The sequence below is a fragment of the Cervus elaphus genome, chromosome 32, assembly GCF_910594005.1.
Source record: "Cervus elaphus chromosome 32, mCerEla1.1, whole genome shotgun sequence".
Lineage (NCBI taxonomy): Eukaryota > Metazoa > Chordata > Mammalia > Artiodactyla > Cervidae > Cervus > Cervus elaphus.
The window spans coordinates 10,476,116-10,488,174 of record NC_057846.1 but is presented as its reverse complement, the minus strand read 5'-3'; the positions used below and the strand labels follow the sequence as shown (position 1 = coordinate 10,488,174).

At 51.1% G+C, this 12,059-nt stretch overlaps 1 protein-coding gene across 1 annotated transcript in view; it reads right to left on the bottom strand.

Annotated features, from left to right (window-relative positions):
* DLGAP2 (DLG associated protein 2) overlaps nucleotides 1-12,059 on the bottom strand; it is a 587,786-nt gene that overhangs the window by 9,692 nt on the left and 566,035 nt on the right. Inside the window, exons 13-15 of the mRNA XM_043893841.1 lie at nucleotides 9,075-9,160; nucleotides 6,990-7,405; nucleotides 282-373 (exon numbers count right to left, since the gene is read on the bottom strand). Of these exons, the coding sequence (XP_043749776.1) occupies nucleotides 282-373; nucleotides 6,990-7,405; nucleotides 9,075-9,160 (594 nt within the window). The remainder of the gene's footprint in view (nucleotides 1-281; nucleotides 374-6,989; nucleotides 7,406-9,074; nucleotides 9,161-12,059) is intronic.

Sequence of the window (12,059 nt, the reverse complement as noted above, 5' to 3'; positions counted from 1 at the left end):
CAAGATTCACGCTTGTCCCCCTGCCTGGGGTCCCAAGGGGCAGGCCGGTGGCCAAGGACACTCTCGTGGCTGGGGGCCCACCGCCCTCTGCCCACCGCACCCATCCCTTGTCCACAGCCGAGGCCTCTCTGCTTTGGGCCCTGGAGCTGGGCGCGTCCTCATCCTTCACCAGGCCGCACTCCCGCAGCGGTCCTTCACAGTGGACAGGGCAGAGGTGAGGGCGGAAAGAGTGGACGCCCGGCCTGCTGACCCACACCCTAGGGTCTTGAGGGGGCACTCACCATGTTCTGCTGGCAAAGCCAGTAAAACTGCTGGAACTTCTGGGACATCAGCAGCTGGGCGCTCCCCACGGCGCTCCGGATCTTGCCGAGGACTGTGGACACACACAGGGTTACGGGCGGGTCGGCGGGGGCCAGGAGAGGGGCACCACGTGAGGCGGCCTTCCCGAGGCGGCTCCATGTCCTAGCGTGCGTGCGGTCGTGTCCAACCGCAGCCCCACGGACTGTGCCCGCCAGGCGCCTCTGTCCGTGGGATTCTCCAGGCAAAAACACTGGAGGGGGTCGCCATGCCCTCCTCCTGGGGATCTTCCCTACTCAGGGATCGAACCCTCATCTCCTGCATTGGCAGGTAGGTTCTTTACCACTGAGTCACCTGGGAAGCCATTATCCTTGGTCACCGGAGGTGAAAACTTTGAAATTACTGTGTGGAACGGTCACAGTTGAGCCATCTTTCCATCTGGTCCATCCTGATCCATGAAGGAAATTCAAAGATGACCAAATACTGACTGTCAGGACACCTCAGTGTGGGGGGGAAATTTACCTTTGAAAGGTCCTGCTAGCCCACCCAGCCCCTCGGGAGTAAGCTGGCTGGCAGGGACCCTGGCCCCTTACATCACCCTGCTGACCCCTGGAAGCGTGCGTGAGGACGTCCTGCCTCGGGCACCTGGTGGCCAGCTCACCAGGGCTGTCAGGAGCAGCAAGGGTCAGTTTAATCTACGAAGGATCTCAAGTTGTAAGAACTTAATTAATCAAAGGGCACTTTAAAAAAGTAAGTAACACAGCTTTGTCAGTGGAAAGGATTTAACCACTTACTGGATAGTTGTGATGACTTAGGGATTTGAACTGGGCAAAAGAAAGATTTCTGGCATGAAAATTTTGGGAAACCCCCCACCCACTCCCTCCAAGTGCCTCCTCACTTCCCATCATTCTGCCCCAATCCTGGCCTGTGTGAACATCATCATTATTTCAGAAATAACAGCTTTGGGAGACCCCAACTCCCATGAATCTCAGAGGCACTTAGGCATCTGGAGGCAAACGCTTCTGGCCTTTGTACCTGGGCCCTTGTCTCTGGGGTTCAGTTTAAGAGGCCATCCCCAGCTACTCCCCTCTGAGGGCAAGTGTCTCCTCTCTTGAGTCCCCTTTAAGACCCGCACAACACAGATAACAACCAGCTACACAGAGCCCCTGACGTTCCATGTGGGGCCAGCTTGTCTCCAGCCCAGGGGAGTGGGGAGCCTTCCGAGACAAAGATCTTAGCTGGGAGCTCGTCTTGCATGAAGCAGACACTGAACCATCACCACCAACAGGGTGTTTCGGTACTTGCGGATTGTCGACCCTGGGACATTCCTGAGGTTCAGTCTGGAGAAGAGCCCAGAGGGCAGAACCTTCAGCACGTGGGTCACTTGGCCGGGGAGAGTCTGGTTACGAGCAGACTCAGGGGGTGTGGGGTGGGCCTGAGACCTGGCATTTCCACAGGGGTGCAGCCCACGTCCAGAGAGGTACACTCAGTTTCTCTAGCTTTCGCCCTAATTTCCCCAAACACTGCTAATTTTGATATGTAGCCTCCAAAATAATGAGTTGAGACTCATTCAGGGCGAGCTAGAAACCGGCCTCAAGGACTTTGACTCCTGGGCCACAAGCCACTGAGACCCTGGTTCCTGGCCTCCCCGGGGTGGGGCTCACGGACACAGCTGGGGGCCTCGGTGCACAGGCGGCCAAGCACCACGAACTGGAACCGGAGTCCCCGAAATCTGTCTGTGAGGGGTACCGAGGACGTGTCCTACTGGGACAGAAAGCAGCCATGGAACAGAAGGCCCGGGGCACCATTGTGCTTACAGGGTGAGCACCCGGCCCCGGACAGCGTGTCCACCACGTGGTGCTCTCCTGGGGTGGGGGGGGGGTGGGGGTTAGTGGCCTGAAAGGCTCCTGAGTTTGCCTGCATTTTCTGACTTGTCTGGATTGCTGTTCCCCAAAGCTTTGTTGTGACGACTTGCACACACAGAATACCTGAAACAAAGTGCCACCAGCACCTCCGCTCCATCTCTTGGGATCTCTATCTCTGTGCGTGTCTGTCTTTCTGACCCTCTTGGAGATGAGCTGTAGCCAGCGCCTCCCTCGCCAGCACCCTGCACAACCACAGAGCCACGGCCCTCCCTAGGAAACCAATGCTTCCCTAATGTCACCCAATTCTCGGTTGCTTCCAAAACGTGAACAAGAGTTAAAACTGTAACTTTCAATACCAGTGAGTTCACCAGATAACACCGCGGCATCCTTTCAGACTTGAACGAAACAGAAAGCTGTCTTGTCAGCGTCCTGACGCCCGCAGCCTGCTGCAGGGGGCTCGCCCCCCGGCCCCCCGGCCTGCTCACCTCCCCCAGCTCTGGGCAGTGGAGGGGACACAGGGCAGGAAGGCAGAGGGGCCGGAGCATGGCCGGGAAGGGCTGAAAATACTTCCCACCTGGTTCACAATTTCACCCCCAAACTGAACATGTTTGATTTCCACTTGGAAACCCTTGTAACTAGCAGGACTGATGAAAACCTTTAAAGAGACTTGTTTTAACCAAATGGTCACTGTACGAATATATAGAAGTGACTCACATATAAATGCATTTTTTTTTTCACTGACGCTACACTTGCTGAAGTGATAATTAAAAAGTCAATCAGTTAAACCAATGGCATTGTCAGTGACACAAAGTAAAACAAACAAAAAGAAACCCCCCAGAGTAGTGTGGTTTCTGAAATAAAAGTTTCCAGAGCCACAAACATCTTACTCCACAGGTTCATAAGAAAGATGAAAAGCATGAGAAAGTCAACAGTGGATGTCGTCTGTGAGGTGTCGTGATGCTGGACTTTCAGTCCCCGTTTTTCACATCCTTTTTAAAAGGCACCTCAATGGAAGTTTTAATATACAGGACTTCAGTTAATAAACTTCAGCACAGCATGGATAGGGGGTGATGTCTGGGGGTTGATTTAATATAGTGGAGACTTATTATAAAGGGTATACATTGATTATTGCTCGGGAGAGGTAAGGAATGTCAGAGTGTGGCTACCGGCCTGATGGCTAATGGCAGGGAATCTGTGCTTATCAGCGCAGATGGTTCTATCTGACACCTACAATGTAAATAATAGCTTCCCGTAATTGCAAAGAATTTGAAGCAAAAATTCAATTTATTCTTTTCCACTGAAGTGAAGTGAAGTCGCTCAGTCGAGTCCAACTCTTTGCGACCCCATGGACTATAGCCTACCAGGATCCTCAGTCCATGGGATTTTTCAGGCAAGAATACTGGAGTGGGTTGCCATTTCTTTTCCACTATCCTTCCCTAATTCTGTCATAGTTTAACCACTTTCTTTTAAGAGCTACAGATAAGGGCTCATGCTCATCAGAATGCAAATTTACAAAGAACCTGAGACAACCCAGGCCTTCCTTTGATGTACAGAGAAATTTGATTAACTGACTTGCTCCTTTAATTTATTTTTCACACCTGTTCTACAATTTCCAACTCCACCTAAATCTACTATGAAGTGCCAGGGCAACACTAACACTATTCTTTTCAAATTCGAGGTGGGCTTTTCTAGCATTTGTACACAGTTTGCGGAGATCCACGACCTCGCGGGTCTCTCCGATTCCCCCCAGACCCAGGCGTGGGGACGCGCCCGAGTCCACAAACCCCTGGGGAAGCCTCAGGCTTTCTCAGCTTCCCGTTTCTCGACCACACGCCTTCTCTCAGGCTCGCTGTGCCGCGGCCCCGGCGGCTGGGCCGGCCAGCGCGCTGCCCGCACCCTCCGCGGGCGCCGCGTCCTGTCAGAGGCGGGGCCTCGGGCTCGCGGTGACCGGGCCGGTCCCGGCTGGAAGCGGCGGTGCTCGGGAGCCGTCCCGCTTCTAACCTTCATTGTGTGGACTCCCGGGCAAACCGCAGGCCCAGGGCAGTGTCCCTGCGGCCTGTCCTCCTCACCCCCTTGGTCCCCGAGTCCCCCGGGTCACTGTGATTACTGCCGACGGCACGGTGCCCGAGCCGGACCAGAGAGCGTGGACCTCCAGGGAAGGAGGTCTGGGAGACCCGCGGTGAGCATCGAACCCCAGCTCTGGCAATAACGTGGCGAGAATGGGGGTCCCTCAGATGATGAGGTCTCCCGGCGACTTGAGCCTGCGGTCTGTGCCTCTGGCTGGGAGATCTTCAGATTAGCAGCTCTGGGGCAGAGATGTTTGGGGGCCAGAGAACACCCCAGCACCTCTCAAAAGACCCCACTGCGCAGTTCCTCAGGCCATTCATCTTTTTACAAACCTGCTGAGTAAGATCTTTGTGGCTCTGGAAACTTCCATTTCAGAAAACATACCTTTTTTTATTTTTATTTTTTTGGTTTTACTTTATGCCACTTACCCATTTGGTTTAACATAATTAACACAAAAACCCCAAAACACTAGTCTAGTGGTGGTTTACAATCCCTGCAGAGTATCTGTTTATGGATTAACCTGCTTTAACATGATTTAACTTATACCAGTATTTAACAGTTCTCATGATATTTTTATTAACCGTAGAGACCTGAGTGAATCTGAATTTGTTCGATCAATTCAGTGAGCTGTGGTTATAAAATAATAGCTTGGGAGAAAAGTTATCTCACATAATGGAAATTTCAATATTCGGAGCTCAGGGTTTTGGTTCAACAGTCATTTAATTTAATCTTCGCTTTTTAACAGGACTGTAACCAAGAACCGTGTACCTGTTTTTAAAGTGAGGAGTGGAATGGAAAGTTATCTCACCATTAACCATTACTAGGGAATCACTTAAACGTGACCAATACGGCGCTCGGTTAATGTGCGAAGCATACAGTTGAGATTCAAAGCAAGCATTCTCTCACCTTTGGCACAAAAAATAAAGCTGGGTAATGAAGAAATTGAGAAAATCACAGAAAGGATCAGGTAGCCCTGTTCGCTGCTCTTTGAATCCGAGGCTCCTAGAGATGTGATTTCACGAGGTTATGAAACAGTGGCGGGAAGACCCCGTGGAGTCACGGTGACTGAGCTGGTGTCTGGGGGAGGGGCCCCCCGCCTGGCTGAGGGCGGTGTCAGGATACACAGGGTTTTACATGCTCTGCTGTGCAGAGGCGTGAGTAGGGGTGGAAGCACCCTGTGTGTGAAGACTGCCCCCCTTCCCTCTTCCTCCTTCGGACTCTCGCCACCGAGGCTTCTGCTGGGCACCGCCAGCAGACGCTCAGCGTGTCCGGGCGCCGCCGGAGGATGGTCAGCATATCTGGGCACCCCAGGAGGACGATCAGTGTATCAAGTGTGATTGCCCAGGAGCCTAAGACCGGGCAGAGCTCCAGGAAAACGCAAAGCCGTCCCCACCTTTGAGAAGGGCATGTGCCCATGTGCCTGTCCTCAGGCATGACAGAGCCAGGGGCTCTGGAGGTCAGGACCAAGCTCCCCAGGCAGATGCAGAGTCCACGTCTGAGGAAGGGCCTTCCTAGAGAGTCTCTGGCCTGGCTTTCTGCCCCTGCTCCTGCCCTGATATTCGCTCGCCTGCCTGACTAGTCTCCCTGCCCTCAAGGTCCGCCCAGACTCCCCCGCCACCAGGAAGACCTCTCAGACTGCCCTGCTGGCAGCATCTGCCGGACCTGGGGGTGTTTACAGCGCTGGCTCTGCACCGCTCTTACCACGCGCACGTTCCTCACTCACTAGAAACGCCTCTGTGCTGGTCTTACCCACTCTGCGGTCCCTGCGGTGTCTGTGCTGCATGCTCATCAGTGTCTCCACCCGCAGTCTATGAGACCATGTGCTCAGCAAATGCCTGCTGGGGCTTTACAGGACACACAGTCCGGGAGAAGATCCCAAAGGTGCAAACAAGGTGAAAAAAACTTGTGTAGAGAAATGCAGCTGACGGACAGCAGAAACCCCCTTTCCTCTGCCGGGCTGAAGGAGAAACGTGTTCTCCAGATGCTGATAATAAGACGACGACAGCCTAGGTGACAGGATCTTACTGTTGATCCGGGTCACTGCAGATCATCAAGTCATACACAGGATGTTCACGGCATTACTTCCAGGATTTTCCCGACCACCCCCAGTGACAAGAAAATCATAGCTTACCAGGACAAGGCTCCAGTGCTGGGGACTTTTAGTGTCACCTCTTAATTCCCAGGGCCTAAGGCACAAGCCAAGTGTGAATTTTATTGCTCAGGGATCCTCTCTGAACCACAAATGAGGGTGACGGATTCAGAGAATCAGAGTGAAGTAAGTGGCCAGGGATGAGGCATGGCATTTTCTGAACAGCAGAAGACACTCCACACTAGCTGGGAGGTCAGTCACTTACCATCTCCAGCTTTTCTCTGACACAAAGCCAAAGCAATTTCTTTTAACACGGGACAGTCACGAGTCTAGAAAACAGTTGAATTGTTGCCCATCACCATTGCCAAAATTCAGAGAACCAGCACATGGACCCTGAGATAACCTGCAGTCCCGAGACCCCTGCGGGCCTGAGCCATCCTGCTATCCATCACACAGCATGGAACAGAGGGATGCCCGTCAATATCTCAGCCACTGCTTTTCTGTTCATTTGCTTGCGTCTTAGCTCAGTTGGGGTATGGTGGGAGCCCATGCACTTTAATTTACTCAGGGATCAAAGGGACTGTCCTCATGGATTTCATCCTCCACGTGCTCATTTGCTTTATGGAAACCTGGCGAGTGTCTTCAGGCCTCAGCAGAGACCTGCCTCTTACCTTCCTCCACGAGGTCGTTCTCCTCGGCTTCCCTCTCCATCTCCTTGCACCAGCCTTCCATCCGCTTCGTCTCCGTGTGCAGCAGCTTCAGGAACCACGCGCCGTCCCTGTGGCACGGGGACGCGCGCCCACTGTCCACCGCGTCCAGGGCCGGCTCCAGCCAGGGGTCGGGAGGGGGCAGGCTGGCAGTGTCCACGGGGGTCCGGTAGTCCTCCCGGTAACTGAAGAGCCCCTGGGTCCGGACGGTGCGCACCGCCCCATACTGCGTGGGGGTGCTGGGCTCCGAGTGCCTCTGGAAGGAGGACCCGAACTGCAGGCCCTTGTCCTCTGTGGCGACGTGTCCTGGGAAGCCCTCCAGCTCCAGGTCCGCCTGCACCCCAGCCGTCACGCTGTTGGAGCGCTTGAAGCGTCCATGTCTGCGGGGGGTGGAGGGAAACAGACGGGAGCTTGTCGGAGATGACCCTGAGCCGCAGAGCCCAGCTTACACATCCAGAGCAGGCTGGGCCACACGCCAGCCTCGTGGCGGAGACGAGTGGTTTCATCTTTGTTATCAGCACACTGGTGTTTCATCTGTGTGAGAGCTTTATTTGACTTTGCAAAGAATGAAACTCTAACTTTTACCTAAGCTTCAGTGGCTGAGTGATGCCCACTGAAGACTTAAGTTTACCACAGGTGGCTTAATCTATTCCCGAAACCACTGCCTTGGGGTGGTTACCTGCCTTTCAGAAATACGTGACAGGCTTACACATTTCTGTGTGTTGTGTGTATGTAAAATGAAGCCCCACTGCTTCTTTCGAGTACATAATTCTTTTAAGTAATAACATCTGTGTCTTGTTGAGTTCTGGTGGCTATTCATATCATATTTCAGGACATGAGCTTCTTCTCTCTGAATAATGCAGTATCATCTGGTTATGTCTTTTATGCAAAATAATGAATCCAAATTCTGACTTCAGCAGGTGTTTAAAAAACATTTTCATTGTATGTATTTAAATGTCACTCATTCCTCACAGCCAGTTACTGAAAGGACTGGCAAGAACGAACTTATAACTGGAGCCCAGATTTTGCTGGTGAGAACTCTGTGTGTGTGTGTGTGTGTGTATGTATGTGCATGTGTGTCTGTATGCATGCGTGTCTCTGTGTGTGTGTGCATGTGTATGCCTGTGTGAGTGTGTGTCTATGTGTGCATGTGTACATGTGCGTGTGCGTGCATGTGTGTCTGCACACCTAAACTCTGCCAAGCTACACAAGTTGGCTCCTCACCAGCTGGACCCGCAGATGGCAGGCAGCTGTGTGTGCAGCTGGCTAATGGATGTGCCTTCGCTGGAGGCAAGGCGCTGAGGAGCCACCAGCGTGGACGGGGGGCCGCGAGCCCAGGTCCTGGGGCGGAAGACACGGTTTCTGAGAGGCCCCCATCCTGGGGAAGCCATCAGTTTGTGCTCTCGATTCCTTGGCAGTCCACATCTTTGCAGGTTGGTCTAAAACCTTCACTGTGAGTGACTCACCAGGGTTTCAACAACCAGACGCTGCCTGGCACTCACGATGTGATATGCCCATCAAATCTGTCTTTATGAAACTTACAAGATATGCTATTTTAAATATAAAATAGAATAATCACCCTGTCCTCATTACAAAAACAACACTCTTGTCGTGGACTTCTCTGTGCTGGGCAGCGTGAAGGCTTCCTTTGAAGCGTCACCATCCTAAGGGTTCTTCAATCTTCTTTCACTCTCCCTCTCTCTGTGGCTGTACTGTTAACATCCTAAGGTGGGGAAACCTGCACTGGCTTTATGCTCATCCTTCTCCCCTTTGGGTGAAGGACTCTGGTGTTCAGAGCTGCCAGCCCCTCTGCTTTCACAGGTGGTAAGTTACTTTAGAAAAAAAAGAGTCCCCAGCCGCTAGCAGAAACAAAGCTCAGAAGGATGCTAATTCATACCCGAATGATATCCACTGAGTTAGGGTTACGGATATATGACCCTGTCTCCACAAACGGCATGAACCGTTGATGGCCTGTGCTGTCCAGACACTCGCCATCACATTTCTAACCCGTAGCCCTGCTCAGAGGCCCCGGAAGTCTGAAGTGGTTACCGTTTCTCATCTTCCACCTGGACGCCCACCGAGTGGTACTCCCGCAGCCCCCGGCTCTCCGTGTCGGAGTCTGTAGCTGTCTCCACCTAGTGCAACAGAGAACATTTTATTTTACAACCAAGACAGGGACCTAGACCAGGGACTATTTGTCTGTGTGTTCATCTGCCATAATTAATTACGCATTTGTGTAATTAATGCAGAGATGCACTTGACCCAGGAAAACAACAACGGGAGGGAAATGCACTGGTGCTGGTGTAATTATGTTGCTACATGTTTCATCAAATTGTGCATGACCCCCTAACTCAACGCTGAGCCTCCACCTTCTAAATGTATGCAAATAAAATTGCTTTGCTTAGCTTGGGCGAAAACAGGCTGTGTTGGATTGCATTATGAGAGGACTTAAAAGCTCTTGTTACATCCTGCAGGTACAGCATGAACCAGATAGAGCTAACACAACACACGGGCTGTTGAATAGGACGGTGGTGATGACGGCATCCACATACATGGCATACGGAAGAACTGAAGCTTTACCAGCCCCGGGCAACCCCTCCACCCGCCTCGAAACAGCGCCGTCTGCTCACAGGATGTGCCCGGGCAGGGCAATGCCACAACAGAACAGAAAGCGTGCACTCCACACACGGTCCTTACGGTGGCTGCATTTGCCGAGAAGTCTCCCCGAGCCCAAGGAAGCATTTGTAGTGCAACATTAACTCATGAGAGAACTCTAGTAGCGTACAGTTCCTAAAAAAATAACCAAAACTCCAAAAGCAAACAACCTCCCGCTCCCAAACTCTCAGTATGAAAAGTCTGCCCCAGAAGAGTAAATATACGACCTTGAGTAAATATATGACTAAACAACCAAAGATTAGTTTAACTGAATGCTATCCCAGCTTCTATACGGTCCCTTTTCTTTTTTTTGCAAGAAATAGTACCTACTGGCTCAAAAGGTGTTTTGACTCCAGTCCACAAATGTCAAAACTAAACTGTCAAACACATCTTTTCTTAAAAACATTAGTGACCGTTGCAAGGGCAACACATAAACCGTGAGACGAGTAACTGTGACACCGTCTCCTGCTTGTGATGAGCAGAGGTGCCCTGGGCAGTCGTGGCTGGCTAAGTCTTGGTCGCCAGGGGCTGACGCGGTTTGTGATGAGGCGCAGTTGTGCTGCTAAGAGCTGGTGTTTGTTTTCAGCTGATCCTGCGTCAGGCGCTGAGCTAAGAGCAGGCAAGTGTTACCACAGCTGGTGCACATGATACCCTGGGTCCAGCCACATGGAACACTTGAAGAATCAGAGAAGGTGAGTAACTTGCCCAGGGGTGCACAGCTTGTAGAGGGCAGAGGCATGCTCAGCATCCGCTGTGGCCAGAATCAGCACGGCCCATGGAGACCCTGCAGCTCCTGGGATGGGGCGGGGCGGGGGGGGTGGCCCTGTAGAGCCTGGGACAGCGGTAGTGCAGCGGTCAAGAAGCCACCTGCAAGGCAGGAGCCTCAGGAGACGCAGGTTCAATCTCTAGGTGAGGAAGATCCTCTGGAGGATGGCATGGCAACCCACTCCAGCATTCTTGCCTGAAGAATCCCATGGACAGAGGAGCCTGGCAGGCTACAGTCCATGGGGTCTCAAAGAGTCGGGCACGACTGAACGACTTAGCACCCACGCACAGGAGGAAATGTGGTTGAGTAAAATTCCTAACCTGCTGGTGATCACCACGTCTTTCTAATTTCAAGTGGGTCATGGCTGACATAAATGTTACCTTGCTGGATGTGGACACTGTGTTTACTATTGCTTTACACAAAAAGATTGCAATAAGTTAATATGTTAAAAATGTTACCATGTCAGTGCAATATGAGCTGCCTGTGTTCTAGCTTCTGTTCCATTCTATGACTATAACCTGATTTAATTAGATATAACTAGTTTTCTGCCACTTTAAATAATGCCATTGTAGATCTATGTCTGTGCATGTATATAATTTTGTGACTATATTCACAGCCATTCTGGTAGATACTGCTGTATTTGAGAGATACACAATATGGGTGAAATTACTTTGTTCGTATAGTTTCAGGGAGACATTTGTATGGAAAGAGCACTAATTTTTATCATAAAAATGTTGAGAACATTTGCCTCATTACTTCCAGTCCTAGGAGTCTAGTCTAAAGAAGTTTCCTTGAATTCTAACATATTAAAAGGTGAAAGTGGGGGAAACAGGAGGACAGGATACTGGCAACATTGAGCAACTTCAGGCTGCTCACGACACAGACACCTGTGCGGTTATGATGGATGAAGCCACGACGATGCTGACGCCACAACACAGAGCCAGGAGCGTGCATTGGCAGGTGGTGTGAACGATCCAATCCCGAGACGTGTTCACACGTACAGCACACACATCCGCACAGAGAGAAACTGACCGTAAAGTGACCAAACCAACCAAAATGTCACAAAATAATTATCTTCTTTTCTCTGGTGTGCACAGCTTCTCTCTTATAGCTCTCTTATTTACAGTGAATGAGAAAAATACAGCTTTTGGAGTCAAATTCTGCCACTTGCTGGCCATGTGGCACTTAGGTAAGTCTCAGATTCTATGGCTCTTCTCTTCCTAATTTCAACAGTGAGGGATCAGCAAACACGGGGTTAATGAGTGTGAAACTGTGTGAGGCCAGGTTCAGGTAGGTTCTCCAAAGCAAATCTAACGCTCCCTCCCTCACCTCCACTTTTAAGATCCACAGATATAGTAATGATATATTAAGTTCAAGTAATATATAATGAATTTCATAGATACTACAGTGGTTGTCATATGAAACCATTCTAACAAAAAAAGGGTCTCCATTTTTCAGAAGGTAAAGGTGGAGGGGGATGTGGTCAACTTGCATAAAGCCAGGACGAGCTAAATATTTATCAATTTCAGAAATCTTGGGAGAGCTTTATGAGGATGGGGAAAATCAAATTTAGGACAAAGAAAAGGAATTATTATTTTGCACAGTGGGAAGGA